Raw genomic sequence first — 11,902 nt, forward strand, 5'->3', positions numbered from 1 at the left:
TCAACGTTAGTTCTCGGGTACGAGACAGGAAAAATGTAGTGCTCCACGCGCCCGATCACCACGCAATGGCTGTTGATGAATGCCATGATCGGCCCGTAGATAGCCACGGCGATCGCTACGAGCATTGAGTCGACTTCCGAAGAGCAATGTTCTTTTCGCCAACGCTGGAGTCCGAACGAGACAATGCCGAGACCCCAGTACGCAAACCAGACCTACAGAAGTAGACATAAAAGGCCACGTACACATCAAGACCACAGTGCTACCGTGCGCGCTAGATACAGCATCCCGAGGAGCAGAGACAACACAAAGTTGGCGCCAGACTGAACGTGCATCGCGCCAAAGCTTGCGCTACTAGCCCAAATATCCAGGCAGTAGAGCGTGGCGACGATTGAATCGAGTAACACAATCGCAGTTGGGTCCCCAAGGACGAGCTCGTACGTCCAGTTGCCTGACGGCATTTTGACGCGGTGCCCACACCGGCGCAATTTCGATTCGAGCTGAGCGCAGTGCCGGTAGTTCTGAGCCCAGAGCCCCGCAAAGAGCGTCGTCCAAATGCGATAGATCAACATGAGCCAGATTACCAGTGGATCCCGCGTGGCCTCGATGACGTAGTACAGTGTCGCTAAAGCTGTCGATACTGAATCCACACGAGCGAGCGGCGATGCAATGTCATCGCCAAGCACGACCCAGAGACATGACCGGCCAAACATAAACGAGCAAAGAAGCGAATTCGAGCACAAGCCTTCTTGGGATGGCGTCGTCGCATTGGTTGTAACCGTTCGGCAGAGCAGTTCGATTTGTTACTCGGTGTACGAGACAAGTCCTGGGAGTCCCAGCAGTGCACTGGAGGAACACGCTGCTGTGTCCATTGGCGGGTGATGCAAGCGAAGTAGCGATCGCGTCACTTGAGTGTTCCTGGCCTCATCAAACGCGTCGACCGTTCCCGCCGGCAGCGTCGTATTCGAGTAGCGTTACTGGTGCCTTGCGAGGTACGCGGTGTTGAATTCCGTGTAGTTAGCAAACGTCTCTGGTGTCGTAAGCGTGCCTTGCCATGGCAAGTACTCGGAGAGGTACGCCGCCAGTGGTTACGTCAGAGGTCGCACCTACAGAGGAGTAACAGTAGTGGAGAGACTACCATGGAGGAAACGTTGAGAAGTGAGAAGATGCTCACAAAGAAGCCAAGGCGGTGAGGACGCACTCAGTGTTTGCGCTTAGATACGTGCGCGTCGGCAATCTTGACTCACCGCATCGCTCCACCTCGGCTGACGAACCCTGGCGAGGTAGGTATAAGAACGGATTCGGTGAGTCTATTGGCTGCTATTTACAATGCCGTGCCGTTTCCTCGAGGCTGGCTTCCAGTCGCTTGACATCGGCGTCCAGTCACTCGACGTCGGCGTCGTGCTGCGACCGAGCAGCGGCGAGATCGGACCGTCCAGCGTCGAGGTCGGAGGCACCGGTAGCTGCCGCATGCTCCGAAGCTTCAAGCGACCCCCCAAGATGCGCAACGGCATCCCGCGAAGCTTGAAGTTGAGCTCCAAGCGTCTCGAGATCAGCGTCGTGCTGGGCGTGGGCAAGGACAAGCTCGGAGCTGCGTGTCTTGGCCGTGACGCGTCGAGGCTGGCTTGGAGATCGACGACCTGCTCTTGGAGAGTTGCAACTTCCGAACACAGCTGACCGAGGATCGCCTCAGTCGTGGTCGTCGATGCCGCGCTAGCCGGCGTGACATCCGTGGTGGCACTTGACGGCGCAGTCGCAACTTTCGTCTCCGGTGTGCGACGCTGCGCGGCGGTGGTTGAGCTGCGGCTGCTTGCCGTCAGAGGTTGCACCGCCGTCGTGGCGGGCGTTGGCGTCGACCGAATCGTCGATCGCACGCTCGACTGCGCGATCGATCGCGCAGTCACCGGGACAGTTGTCGTCGCACGCTGGGGGACAATTGTCGGGGTCGTGCTGCGCCCGAACGCGGTGGCACGCGAACCTTGGTTCGTGGCCGCCGTCGGGCTTGGCTTACGCATGAGAGCATCTTCGGCCGCCAACTTGGCTTCGGCGAGCTTTGCAGCGCGCTTCTGGTGGTAGAGCGAGTCGTAGAGGGACATGCGATTTCGTTTTCTAAGGCAACGAGATCACTCGCGCCGCCGAGGGCTGTAAAGGCGTTCAAGCCATCGCCGCGCTGCGTGTACTTGGAGTTTGTATCGCGCGCCGGAGAAGCGCGAGCTGCGAGGCTGCGTCTTGACAAAGGGGCTCGAAGCGGCGCGCTTTTGCGCTCTCCTCGTGCTGGCTGCCACGCTCGGCCTTGCTGGTTCAAAAGCCAATGGCCGAAAATGATTTCAAGGCATTGATTGCCCGTGTGAAAACGTAGTTTCCTACGAGAAGAGATTTGTTGACGTTAATATCCCCTGACGTGGCACCCTGTTATCGCAGCAGTTTTGTCCCCACAACTTTCCATCGCCAATGCACGCTGCTACATTTGTGACTAGCTGTTCTTGCTCAGTCTCACTGCAGCTAGTGCGTTTAGCTACGAGAAGCGCACATCCATCGCATGGGCTAGGCACGCGTGGCTGCAACCCCCTACATGGCCGCCCGAGAGAAGGTACGCATGTGTGATCCCCGCATTGCCAGCGATGCGAGACCATCATGATGTTGATGCTCAAGATGCTCATTCTAGCATCCATCAAGACTGAGACGCTCTACCTCTGCGTTCTACCCGTCGAATGGCTACTAGTATGCGCGCCAATGCGTCCTACGAGCCAAAACGTTGACCCCAAGAACCATACGTACATAGCATGCCAGAGAGACATTCATCTCGTGTATCGTGCGGCATATAATTCGGCTAAAAGTACTAAGGATAGAGCGTCATCATCGCAAATCTCCATTATCGAGTGATATGGCCTGCATCAAGTGGCTAATCCTTGTCGAATTCGCTCCACTCCATTTGCAAACTTGTATCGTCATGAAGCGACTCGTGCAACGTCGCCGTTGGTGCAAAAATACCTTCAATGTCCGTGGCCGTTAGCTCAAAACAAGTGCTATAAAGTTGTACGTTAGAATTTCGTAAAAAAACACGCTCAGCGACGTCACTGTTTTTCACAGGACGTGAAAAAGTGGGAATCCAAAGCTATGACGAAACGTATGAATACGGCACTGGACGTATATTCTATGCACGTGAAAAATAGGTGGCAAATGCATTATGAACGGGCTTTGGGCCAAAGACCACTTTTGTCTTGCGCCAATTGACCATTGGGACCGACAAGCGGCTCGCTACAAAGTCAGGAATGGACACCGCGAAGCCGTTCTCGGCGGACAAACAGGATCGAATTCGCACGCTCGCATCCCACACCTCAGCATTTCGCCACCTTGCGCTGAGCTCGGCTGCACGCCTGTGCCGACATCAGCTACTTCAAGGACCCCAAATAGTACGGCCAGCGCTATTCGAAGAGCTGCCCATGTATTCTTAGGCCACGGGAAGAACGACACTTTACCCGAGATGCGGCGCCCGTCAACTTGAACTCGACGCAGCTCGTTACGAAGCTCAAGCTGCCCGTAGTCCGGGGGCGCGGTTCTTGTCGACTTCTTTTAGTCTACATGTAGTGGTTTACATGTAAGAGGCATTGGTTTGCTAGTCCAACCAGGTAGATCTGGGTTCGAATCCCGGAGAGAGCGTCACGATTTCGCTTCCAAAGCTTGCCAGAACCACGAGCCAATGGTACAGTACCCCTCAACACAAACCACGCTCCATGCTCCATTGCATCCCGACACGGCGTTGGCCGTGATGCCATGGGGCCACAGAGGAAGCACAAGGAGGCCAGTGACAACACGAGAGCATGTTTGTATATACTATACGGCGCAAAGAGGGTGTGGGTACGCGGAGTGGCAGACAGTCGATTCGAAAGGGTTAGGGTTGTCGTGGGGTTAGGGCTCTCCGGGTTTGCCACGGCAATCGGTTCCATGTCGAAAGCTCGGGACGCGTTAATCGTGATAGGCGCGAAAGGCCGCGTGCGGGCTTTGAAATAGATTGTCGGCTTGTCCTTGTCGCTCTTGTCGCGTTTGACGGTGGCGCGTACAGTCCGCCTTGACATTTGCGCATTGTTTGAGTTTGAGTGATTCAATCGAGCTCCAACTTTGACAGCAAAAGGGAGAATTTTCCAAATACAAAATGTCGCCTCGTATTGATTCCTTAGCGCTCTTCGAGGTTGACGACGCGGTGTTCGATCGCCTCCAAGAACGACGCTTCTTGCTTGGAGCCGCGCACCATAATGTTGATGACGGGGATGCCGGGCACAACGTACTGATGGTGGCTCAAGAGGCGGTAGAGCTTGCAGAACGGCGAGACGCGCAGCCACACCTTGTGCTTGTAGCTGTGCTTTTCGTCGGCGTCGAGGCGCGCCGACTCGACGGCATCCGACTCTTTCGCACCGCTCAGCGCAACGTGCCAAGCGTCTTGGGTTGCAAACGGTACGACGACGTCGGCCGCCACGTACACTTGGAGCTGGGATGCTACGTAGTCATGGCGCTTGTCCCAGAAGCAGAACGGTCCTTCCTCCGGAAACATGTTGGCGAGATGCTCGATGAACATGTCTTGCTCGCCAAACGACTGGATGAAGTCCGACTGGCCATACTCGTCGTAGAGCAAGAGGACGGGCCAGCACATGACACCTTCTTCGTCCAAGTCGGCCTTGCCCTCAAAGTCCTTGACACGCGCGTCGTCGAGGATACCGCGACCGACGCGGATCTTTCGGAGCGTGCAGAGCTTGCGGTACTTCTCGACCATCGCCTGCGCCTTCTTGGCCTTGAACGCGTCGAGCTCAGCCTGCACCCGCTGCTCGTCGAGCATCTTCTCGCCGTCGCGCTGCAGCACCAGGAGCTCCTTGTTACTCGGATCGAGGGCCAAGCCCACCTTGCAGTAGCGCAGCGTATCCACCGGCTTCTTGAGCATCGCCGACGCTTTCGCACCGCGGTAGATGGACTTGAGGTGCTTGCTGTCGTGCTGGAGCGCGCGCGCCGCGTCCGAGCGGCAGCTGCCATAGTTCTTGAGCGAGAGGTGGGCGGCCGCGCGGTTCGAGAGGATCGTTGTCATGAGCGTCGACATGACAATGGGTTCGTCGAGGTCCATGGCCGCGAGCTCGTCCGCCGGCGTCGGGGCTGCGAGCGCCTTGAGGCCGTAGCCGAGCGCGTCGCTGTACTCTTTGATCGCATACTCGTAGTAGAGAGCGTTCATGGACTTTTTCGCGTCGGCAAACATCTTGTTGCCCTTGTTCTTGAACTTGAGCGCGAGCGTCTCGGCCGTCTCGCCTTCCTCGACGAGCGCCATCATGGCGTCGACCATCACGTCGCCCTCGAGGATGTGGTCCTCGAAGAGCGACATCTCGGGGATCTGGTCGAGGTACGCCTGCCGCTCCTCCGGGCTCCACACCTTGCTCTCATCGATCTCGAGCTCGACGCTCATCTTGTCCAATCAACTCTGATGATGCTGGTCATATTGATACTTTCTATGGGCATGCCGTCGCATATATGACGTTTTTTAGACGTTTTTCAAGTATACGCTACTGTTCCGGCGGTCCTTTTTTCTTTATGACAGTACGTTCTGTGCGTTTTAATGGAATGATGGGCACAAACGCATTTGGAATTTACGTCGCTTTTACGACACCAATTGATGTCAACGCTTCATATTGGCATGTATTAAAATAATATGTAGGATGTTGTATGTAATAGTTTAGCATACGACAAATCGAGTTACGTATTGGCGCTGTGACCGGCGTATATTTGGAGCAGGACGCAGCAGATGACGGAGCCGCTCGCTTCCTTCGGGTACGATGCATGCGCCGACGCAGGAAGACGATCAAGATGCTTGCTAGGGCCATCGCCGACGTCCAACATGCTGACGTGGACGACGCATGGAACTACACAAAGACGTCGAAGCGCTACTACCGCGACGCCCGGCGCCACCTCGAGGCCGCGGTCGACGCCTGGCTGCTCGAGGCCACGACCTGCCCACTGCGCTTCGTCGTCAACCTCGGCGACCTTCTCGACGGCAAGAACGTTGCACTCGGTCAGTCGCAATCGGCGCTCGCGCTGCTCCGTGGCACCTTGGAGCGCTTCCAGGACCGCGTCGGGCCCGTCCACCACTGCATTGGGAACCACGAGCTGTACAACTTTACGCGGGACGAGTACCTCCGTCTCCTCGTGCACCGAACGTCGTCGCCCCATGCGCTAGTCTCGTCGCTGCCGCCGCCCGCGACCACGGTCGCCTACTACTCGTTTACGATCCCCGACGCGCCGACGTACGTCTTTGCGGTGCTGGATCCTTACGACAACTCGGTGCTTGGCAGCCCCCCGGGGTCGGCCGAGCACAGTGCGTGCAAAGAGGTACCACGTCCCTCGTTTCCTTCTTCTCCCCTCGAGTATCAAGCCCTTGGTTGACTAGTTTTTGCGTCAGCGCAATCCCAACGCGGATCTCAATTCGTCCGACAATCTCGACGGCCCGGCAAGGCGCTTTGTCGAGTACAACGGTGGCGTTGCATCGCGCCAGCTCCAGTGGCTCGACGCGCTGCTTGCAGCGGCCGACGCTCAGAGCCAGCACGTCGTGCTCTTCTCCCACGTGCCGCTGCACCCAGACTCATGCCACCCGGCGTGCCTCCTCTGGAACTACGACGAGTTGCTTGGGCTGCTGCACGCCCATGCTAGCGTCAAGGCCGTCCTCAGCGGCCACTGCCATGAGAATGGCTACACGCGCGATGCATCCGGCGTCCACTACGTTGTCTTCCAAGCCGCGCTCGAAGCCCGAGAGAATGCGTATGCGACCATTGACCTCTTCCCGTCCATGCTGCGGATCCGTGGCGTCGGCCAGGTCCCATCACGCGACTTGGCGCTGTCGTGACGGCTCACGCGATAGAGATCATCGTAGATACGATGGTGCATGCTTGGATTACCGGCGAACCTTTTGCTTCTTCATGTTGCGCATCTCACCAGCAAGGATCGCGGTATGATGGGACACTTCCTTGCCTTCGACGGGCCGCTCGATAAAGTACCTACGACGACGATGACGCCTAGCAAGAGAGGGAGACGGTACGGGTCGAGATCGATCGCGAGCCGGCGGATCTTTTGCGCGACCTCTTCGATCTTGTCGTCGGTCGTGAGCGCCGAGACCTCGACGAGAAGCGCGTCGACCTGCATGTTTTCGAGCGGAAAGTCATCTTGCTCGTCCTTCTCGAGCTACGCGGTACGACGATGAGCAAGATGCGAATGGGGATACGAGGAGGATGCGTACGGGCTTCATGCGCGTCGCTTCGACCATGATGCCATTGGGAAAGTTCCAGCGCGTGCCCGACCGCATGTACCGAAAGCTATGGCTATCGATGCATGTGAGAAGATATGTTCGAGACGAAGAGGCGGCTCGTACCGGAACCCGAGCGTCGAGAGGAAGGTGCGCACGTTGTCGCTGGCCGAGACAGCGACTTGGCTGCGGTACGCGACGCTCTGCGCGGCGCGGCCCGTCTGATCGGTCGGCTTCTTGCGCTCCCACTTGCCAATGTAGCGCAGCTCCCTATGCATACTGCGTAAGCCATGCCATTCTCGTCATGGAGGAAGCACCATTTCTGGCCTGCCTTGGACGTGGCTTCGACGGCCGCGCCCGTAAACGTGCACGAGCCGTAGATCACGTGGCGCGCGCGGACCTCGTAGTTGGGCACGCCTAGCCACACGCCATGATCGACCAACCTCATGCTATCGCATGTACCTTGCGGGCTCTGCGCGTCAAAGTTGTAGACATACTCCTTGTACGAGAATTGCTCCTACATGCTGATGAGGTCCTCGTCGCCGCCTAGCCTGCATGGCCTACCTTCTCCGTGTCGTCGCCGCAGAGGCCGCGGATGCGCTCCTCGAAGGCCGTGTAGTCCTTGTACGGAACCTCGCCCTGGAGGTTGACCTCGAACGACTTGTTGCTGACGGTGCTCATGCTGCTGCTGCTGGGCTTCCTCGGCTGGCCGCTGGTATTTTATTGCGTGAAAACAATTGCATATACAAAGTCAAAGATGCAAAAACGAAATGGATTAAAATACCATATTTGTCCGGTTGCCAATACAAACCAACGTGTGGCAAATAGTATGAGCGTCGTCCGGGAAGAGTCGATCGCGGTCATCGCGCAGAGCCTCGGGCTGGACAGCCTCCGCGCGGGCTGCGCGGCCGACCTCGCGCCCGAGGTCGAGTTTCGCCTCCGCGAGATCATCCAGGACGCGGTCAAGTTCCAGACGCATGCGCGCCGCGAGACGCTCACGACGCGGGACATCAACCATGCGCTGAGCGCGCGCAACATGGAGGTAGACGCCATATTCGCCGGCGATCATGATGAAGATGCATGTGTAGGTCTTGTACGGCTATGGCGGCGGCGACGGCGTGAGCTACCGCCGCATTAGCCCGGGCCTCTTTGTGCCCGAGGACCCCGAGGTCGCGGTCGCCGACATCCTCAACGCGCCCTTTCCGCTGTGTCCACTCGTGCCCAGCGTTAGCATGCACTGGCTGGCCGTCGAGGGTGTCCAGCCGCAGATCCCCGAGAACGACGTGCTTGACACGAATGCCCACGCGCGGTCGGCGACGGCGATTTCGGACCCGGTCTTCACGGGCGACGTCGTCCGCAAGCCGCTCGTCAAGCACGTTTTGACGGACGAGATGCAGCTCTACTACACCAAGGTCACGGACGCAGTCAAGAGCGACGACTTTGCGCGCCAGCAGGCTGCGTACACGAGCTTGTCGCATGACCCGGGTCTCCACCAGCTCATGCCATACTTTTCGCGGTTCATTTACGAAGAAGTCAAGCACAGCAACCACGACCTCGCACTCCTCTCGTCCGTGCTGCGCATGGCACGCGCGCTCCTCCACAACGTCGGTCTCCGCATCGAGCTCTACGTACATATGCTTCCCTCTCGTTCCTTGCCTCATGCTCATGATCCTTGCATCTATAGCTGCAGCAGATGATTCCAGCGATTTTGACGTGCATTCTCAACAAGGACCTGTGTGCCAACCCCGCCGAAGACCACTGGGCTGTGCGCAACTACGGCGCGCGTCTCATGGCCGAGATTTGCTCGCGGTGCTGCCTCCTCGCTCGCACCATGTCTCATCAACGATACCTCACTAGGTTCGGCAACTCGTACAACAGCATCCAGGCCCGCGTCTCCAAGACCTTCCACGGCGCCTTTCTCGACGCGTCCCGTCCGTTCCCGACGCACTATGGTGCGATTGTCGGTATGTTGTCTGCTCGCTTTGCGTGGTGTCTTGACGAAAGATGCATGTAGGGCTCATGTACCTCGGGCCGCTGGTCATGGAGCGGCTGCTCTTCCCGCACCTCGCCGCGTACCTCGCAGTGCTCACGCCGTGTTTTGCGCCGTCGAATGCCAACCAAGTGCAGCGCCTCGAAGCGCAAAACTGCCATGGCATCCTTGTGGTACGGTTCTGGATTGTCAATTTCAATTATTGCAATAATTTTTCGTGCGTAGCATGCCGCCGGGCAGTATTTATCCCTGCAAACCAACGCGGCGACGTCGAGCGATTTCAAGCAGACGCTCGATACGCTGCAAGACACGTTTGGCGAGGCCCTCGTGCCCTACCTGCGCACGCCAGGCATGGGCTACGCCGACATGGTGCTCTAATAGCCACCGACGTAACCCATACACTCTACTACACGACTGCATACGTTTCTCATTCGTCACTCTGCGAGATGGCGACTGGCAGAAATACATTCCTTGGTTGTCGAGACCGTGGAGGCGGGACAGACTGCACTAGCACAAACCAGGCGCTCAAAGTAGATCGAGTTCAGTCATGTACTAACTAAACTGGCCAATGTCAAGAGCGTCCGTGTGAATGATATGCCACTCTGAGATATAAGATCGTAGTATAATGACCAGTGCTACTCGTCGTGAACGGGAGTGCCTTGAATGCAGTTGTCTTCGGTGCCCGGTTCGTTCGAGCAGTAGCCGCATGGTGACGCAGTGCCTTCGGGCACGTCGTACACGTCCCACTGCCAATCGTGCAGGACCGGCATTCGCGCGTACGCGTCGCGTCGCGTCGGCCGCCAGCGCCGCCCGAGACGCCCGTCATCGAGCTGCAGCAAAATGTCGTCGCTTCCCAGCGAAATGGGCGGCACCGGGTGCACCGCGTGGCCTCCGTGGTGTATCCACTTGGCGATCGCATCGACCTCGTGCGCATTGCACTGCCAGAGGGACTTGTCGGTCGCTACGACGAGAAGCATGCTCGGGTCGTTGCCGCCGAGGCCGCCGAGCACGTGCCCGTCCGGCGGGTGGCCGTGGACGCGCCAGCCGGACGTTGTCTTGTTGAACTCGACAAGCCCCATGGTCGGGCTGAGCCCAAAGACGCTCGTGGCTGTGTGTACAAAGCCCCAACTCGCTTCCATGTGGAAGCTAATCGCTGCACTGTGGTCGACAAACTGGCGCTCGCCACGCTCGAGTGCGAATTCGAGGAGGCGGCCGAGCGCCGTGAGCACAAAGAGCGTCGACGTTGTCGAGGCGCCGACGATGGTCACGATCGCGTCGGACGGGTCGTTGACGTCCAAGTCTTCGCGGTGCCACAGCGGCAAGGACGAAGATGCCACGTCCCAGCGAAAGACCTTCCCGTTCTCAGTCGCAACGTAGAAGCGTCCATCATGTGAGAGAACGCCGGTCGAGAAGACATTGGCGTCGGGCGGCGAGATGTCGACCCAGCGCAGCTGTCGATTGTCGCTCACGTCCCGCTGCAGTAGCCGTCCGCTCGCGTCCGCCACAAGAATGCTCTGAAACCTGTTGTGCGCGATACGGGTGACCGCCACCATCGGCGCCAAATGCGGCGTGGCGCTCAGCGTGTAGGCAATGCCGCCGGTCGAAGCCAACCGCTTGACGTACACCGACTCGGTGGCGCTCACGTGACGCATGTACACCCATACGACGCCGTTGAAGTAGCGCTCAAACAAAGTGCCGTCGCGCCCAATGACAAAGATCGAGTGCGCACTCAGCATCGCTAGGCTCGCGCGGTACCCTCTACAGCTCAAAGCGGGAAATGAGCTGTGGTGGACAAGAGAAAAAGGTACGTGTGCACGGGCCGCTGCGTCGCGATGCGGGCGTTCTCGATGGAGCGCTCCTTGAAGAGCTGGTGCACCCAGATCGCATCGATGGACACGTGCTCGTGCTTCATCTCGGTGACGCTACGCGTGTCATGAGTGCGGTTGAGTACGTGCACCACAAGAGAACGTACGTCGAGAGTGCTGACGCAGGCACGTTGAGGTTGGTGGCGACATGGGCGATCCACTCGGTTTCATCGGCAAAAATCGGCAGCTCGCGAATGCGGCCGTTTTGGACAGCGTAGCGCCGACTGGCGTCGGTCCCAAAAAGGAGCGACGATAGCACGAGCATGGCCACGAGACTCCGGCTGCGAAGCATGCTGCCACGACGTCGTCGACGACGACACTTCAACTCTAAGATCGTGCAGCTTCGACAATCTTTATCCGGAGGACCGGATGCGCTACGCTTCGAAAATCGGCTTCAACGCGGAGAAGCGTTGCAGTCTCTAATCTCAAGCCTCGAAGGGGGAATACTTGTCTGGGGTTCTCTAGTTCATCCAGCCTATGTGTATGAAAGGAGCTATTGCATGATCCCAGTGCTATGCTGCAGGCCAACGAACGACAGTCTACTTCAGCAGCGACCAACGGCTCAATGCTAGCGTTGGACGTTGAACCCCAACGTAAACCCGTTGTGCGCACGAGAACGGCTGTCATATTCGTACTACCACTCTATAACTACTAAATCTAAAAGTTGAGGCCCATGGCCGTGAGCAGCTTCTTGGAGAACTCCATGCCGAGGAAGCACGCGGCGTTGGCCGGGAACGCACGGGCCATGGCCGGGCCCATGCCCTTGAAAAGCGCAGCGTG

The 11,902-nt window shown here is 58.1% G+C and overlaps 7 protein-coding genes across 7 annotated transcripts; 2 read left to right on the forward strand and 5 right to left on the reverse strand.

Annotated features, from left to right (window-relative positions):
* Window positions 1-12: 12 nt before the first annotated feature.
* On the reverse strand, window positions 13-633 carry SDRG_10356 (hypothetical protein; the record flags this gene model as incomplete). Its single annotated transcript, XM_008616342.1, has 2 exons — window positions 13-212; window positions 264-633. Coding segments are annotated over 2 exons (568 nt in total), but the record flags the coding sequence as incomplete, so codon positions are not given.
* Window positions 634-718: 85 nt separating this feature from the next.
* Window positions 719-2,308, reverse strand: SDRG_10357 (hypothetical protein). The gene has a single exon (XM_008616343.1). It carries the CDS (start codon window positions 2,091-2,093, stop codon window positions 1,308-1,310), a length of 786 nt encoding a protein of 261 aa, XP_008614565.1. The 5' UTR covers window positions 2,094-2,308; the 3' UTR covers window positions 719-1,307.
* Window positions 2,309-4,132: 1,824 nt separating this feature from the next.
* On the reverse strand, window positions 4,133-5,447 carry SDRG_10358 (hypothetical protein). The gene has a single exon (XM_008616344.1). It carries the CDS (start codon window positions 5,438-5,440, stop codon window positions 4,172-4,174), a length of 1,269 nt encoding a protein of 422 aa, XP_008614566.1. The 5' UTR covers window positions 5,441-5,447; the 3' UTR covers window positions 4,133-4,171.
* A 289-nt stretch (window positions 5,448-5,736) lies between these two features.
* SDRG_10359 (hypothetical protein) lies at window positions 5,737-6,945 on the forward strand. Its single transcript, XM_008616345.1, has 3 exons — window positions 5,737-5,802; window positions 5,850-6,360; window positions 6,419-6,945. The coding sequence occupies exons 1-3, from the start codon at window positions 5,777-5,779 to the stop codon at window positions 6,869-6,871; spliced, it is 990 nt and encodes a 329-aa protein (XP_008614567.1). The 5' UTR covers window positions 5,737-5,776; the 3' UTR covers window positions 6,872-6,945.
* On the reverse strand, window positions 6,920-7,948 carry SDRG_10360 (hypothetical protein; the record flags this gene model as incomplete). Its single annotated transcript, XM_008616346.1, has 7 exons — window positions 6,920-7,022; window positions 7,064-7,206; window positions 7,262-7,343; window positions 7,394-7,537; window positions 7,585-7,684; window positions 7,730-7,784; window positions 7,832-7,948. 7 exons carry the CDS (start codon window positions 7,946-7,948, stop codon window positions 6,920-6,922), a joined length of 744 nt encoding a protein of 247 aa, XP_008614568.1.
* Window positions 7,949-8,065: 117 nt separating this feature from the next.
* On the forward strand, window positions 8,066-9,694 carry SDRG_10361 (hypothetical protein). Its single transcript, XM_008616347.1, has 6 exons — window positions 8,066-8,309; window positions 8,356-8,895; window positions 8,952-9,076; window positions 9,125-9,231; window positions 9,282-9,430; window positions 9,483-9,694. The coding sequence occupies exons 1-6, from the start codon at window positions 8,097-8,099 to the stop codon at window positions 9,633-9,635; spliced, it is 1,287 nt and encodes a 428-aa protein (XP_008614569.1). The 5' UTR covers window positions 8,066-8,096; the 3' UTR covers window positions 9,636-9,694.
* An 83-nt stretch (window positions 9,695-9,777) lies between these two features.
* On the reverse strand, window positions 9,778-11,530 carry SDRG_10362 (hypothetical protein). Its single transcript, XM_008616348.1, has 3 exons — window positions 11,230-11,530; window positions 11,066-11,179; window positions 9,778-11,015 (listed from the first exon to the last, which is right to left on the reverse strand). The coding sequence occupies exons 1-3, from the start codon at window positions 11,412-11,414 to the stop codon at window positions 9,893-9,895; spliced, it is 1,422 nt and encodes a 473-aa protein (XP_008614570.1). The 5' UTR covers window positions 11,415-11,530; the 3' UTR covers window positions 9,778-9,892.
* Between the last annotated feature and the right edge of the window lie 372 nt (window positions 11,531-11,902).

The sequence above is a fragment of the Saprolegnia diclina genome, assembly GCF_000281045.1.
Source record: "Saprolegnia diclina VS20 unplaced genomic scaffold supercont1.34, whole genome shotgun sequence".
In the NCBI taxonomy this organism is placed as follows: domain Eukaryota; phylum Oomycota; class Saprolegniomycetes; order Saprolegniales; family Saprolegniaceae; genus Saprolegnia; species Saprolegnia diclina.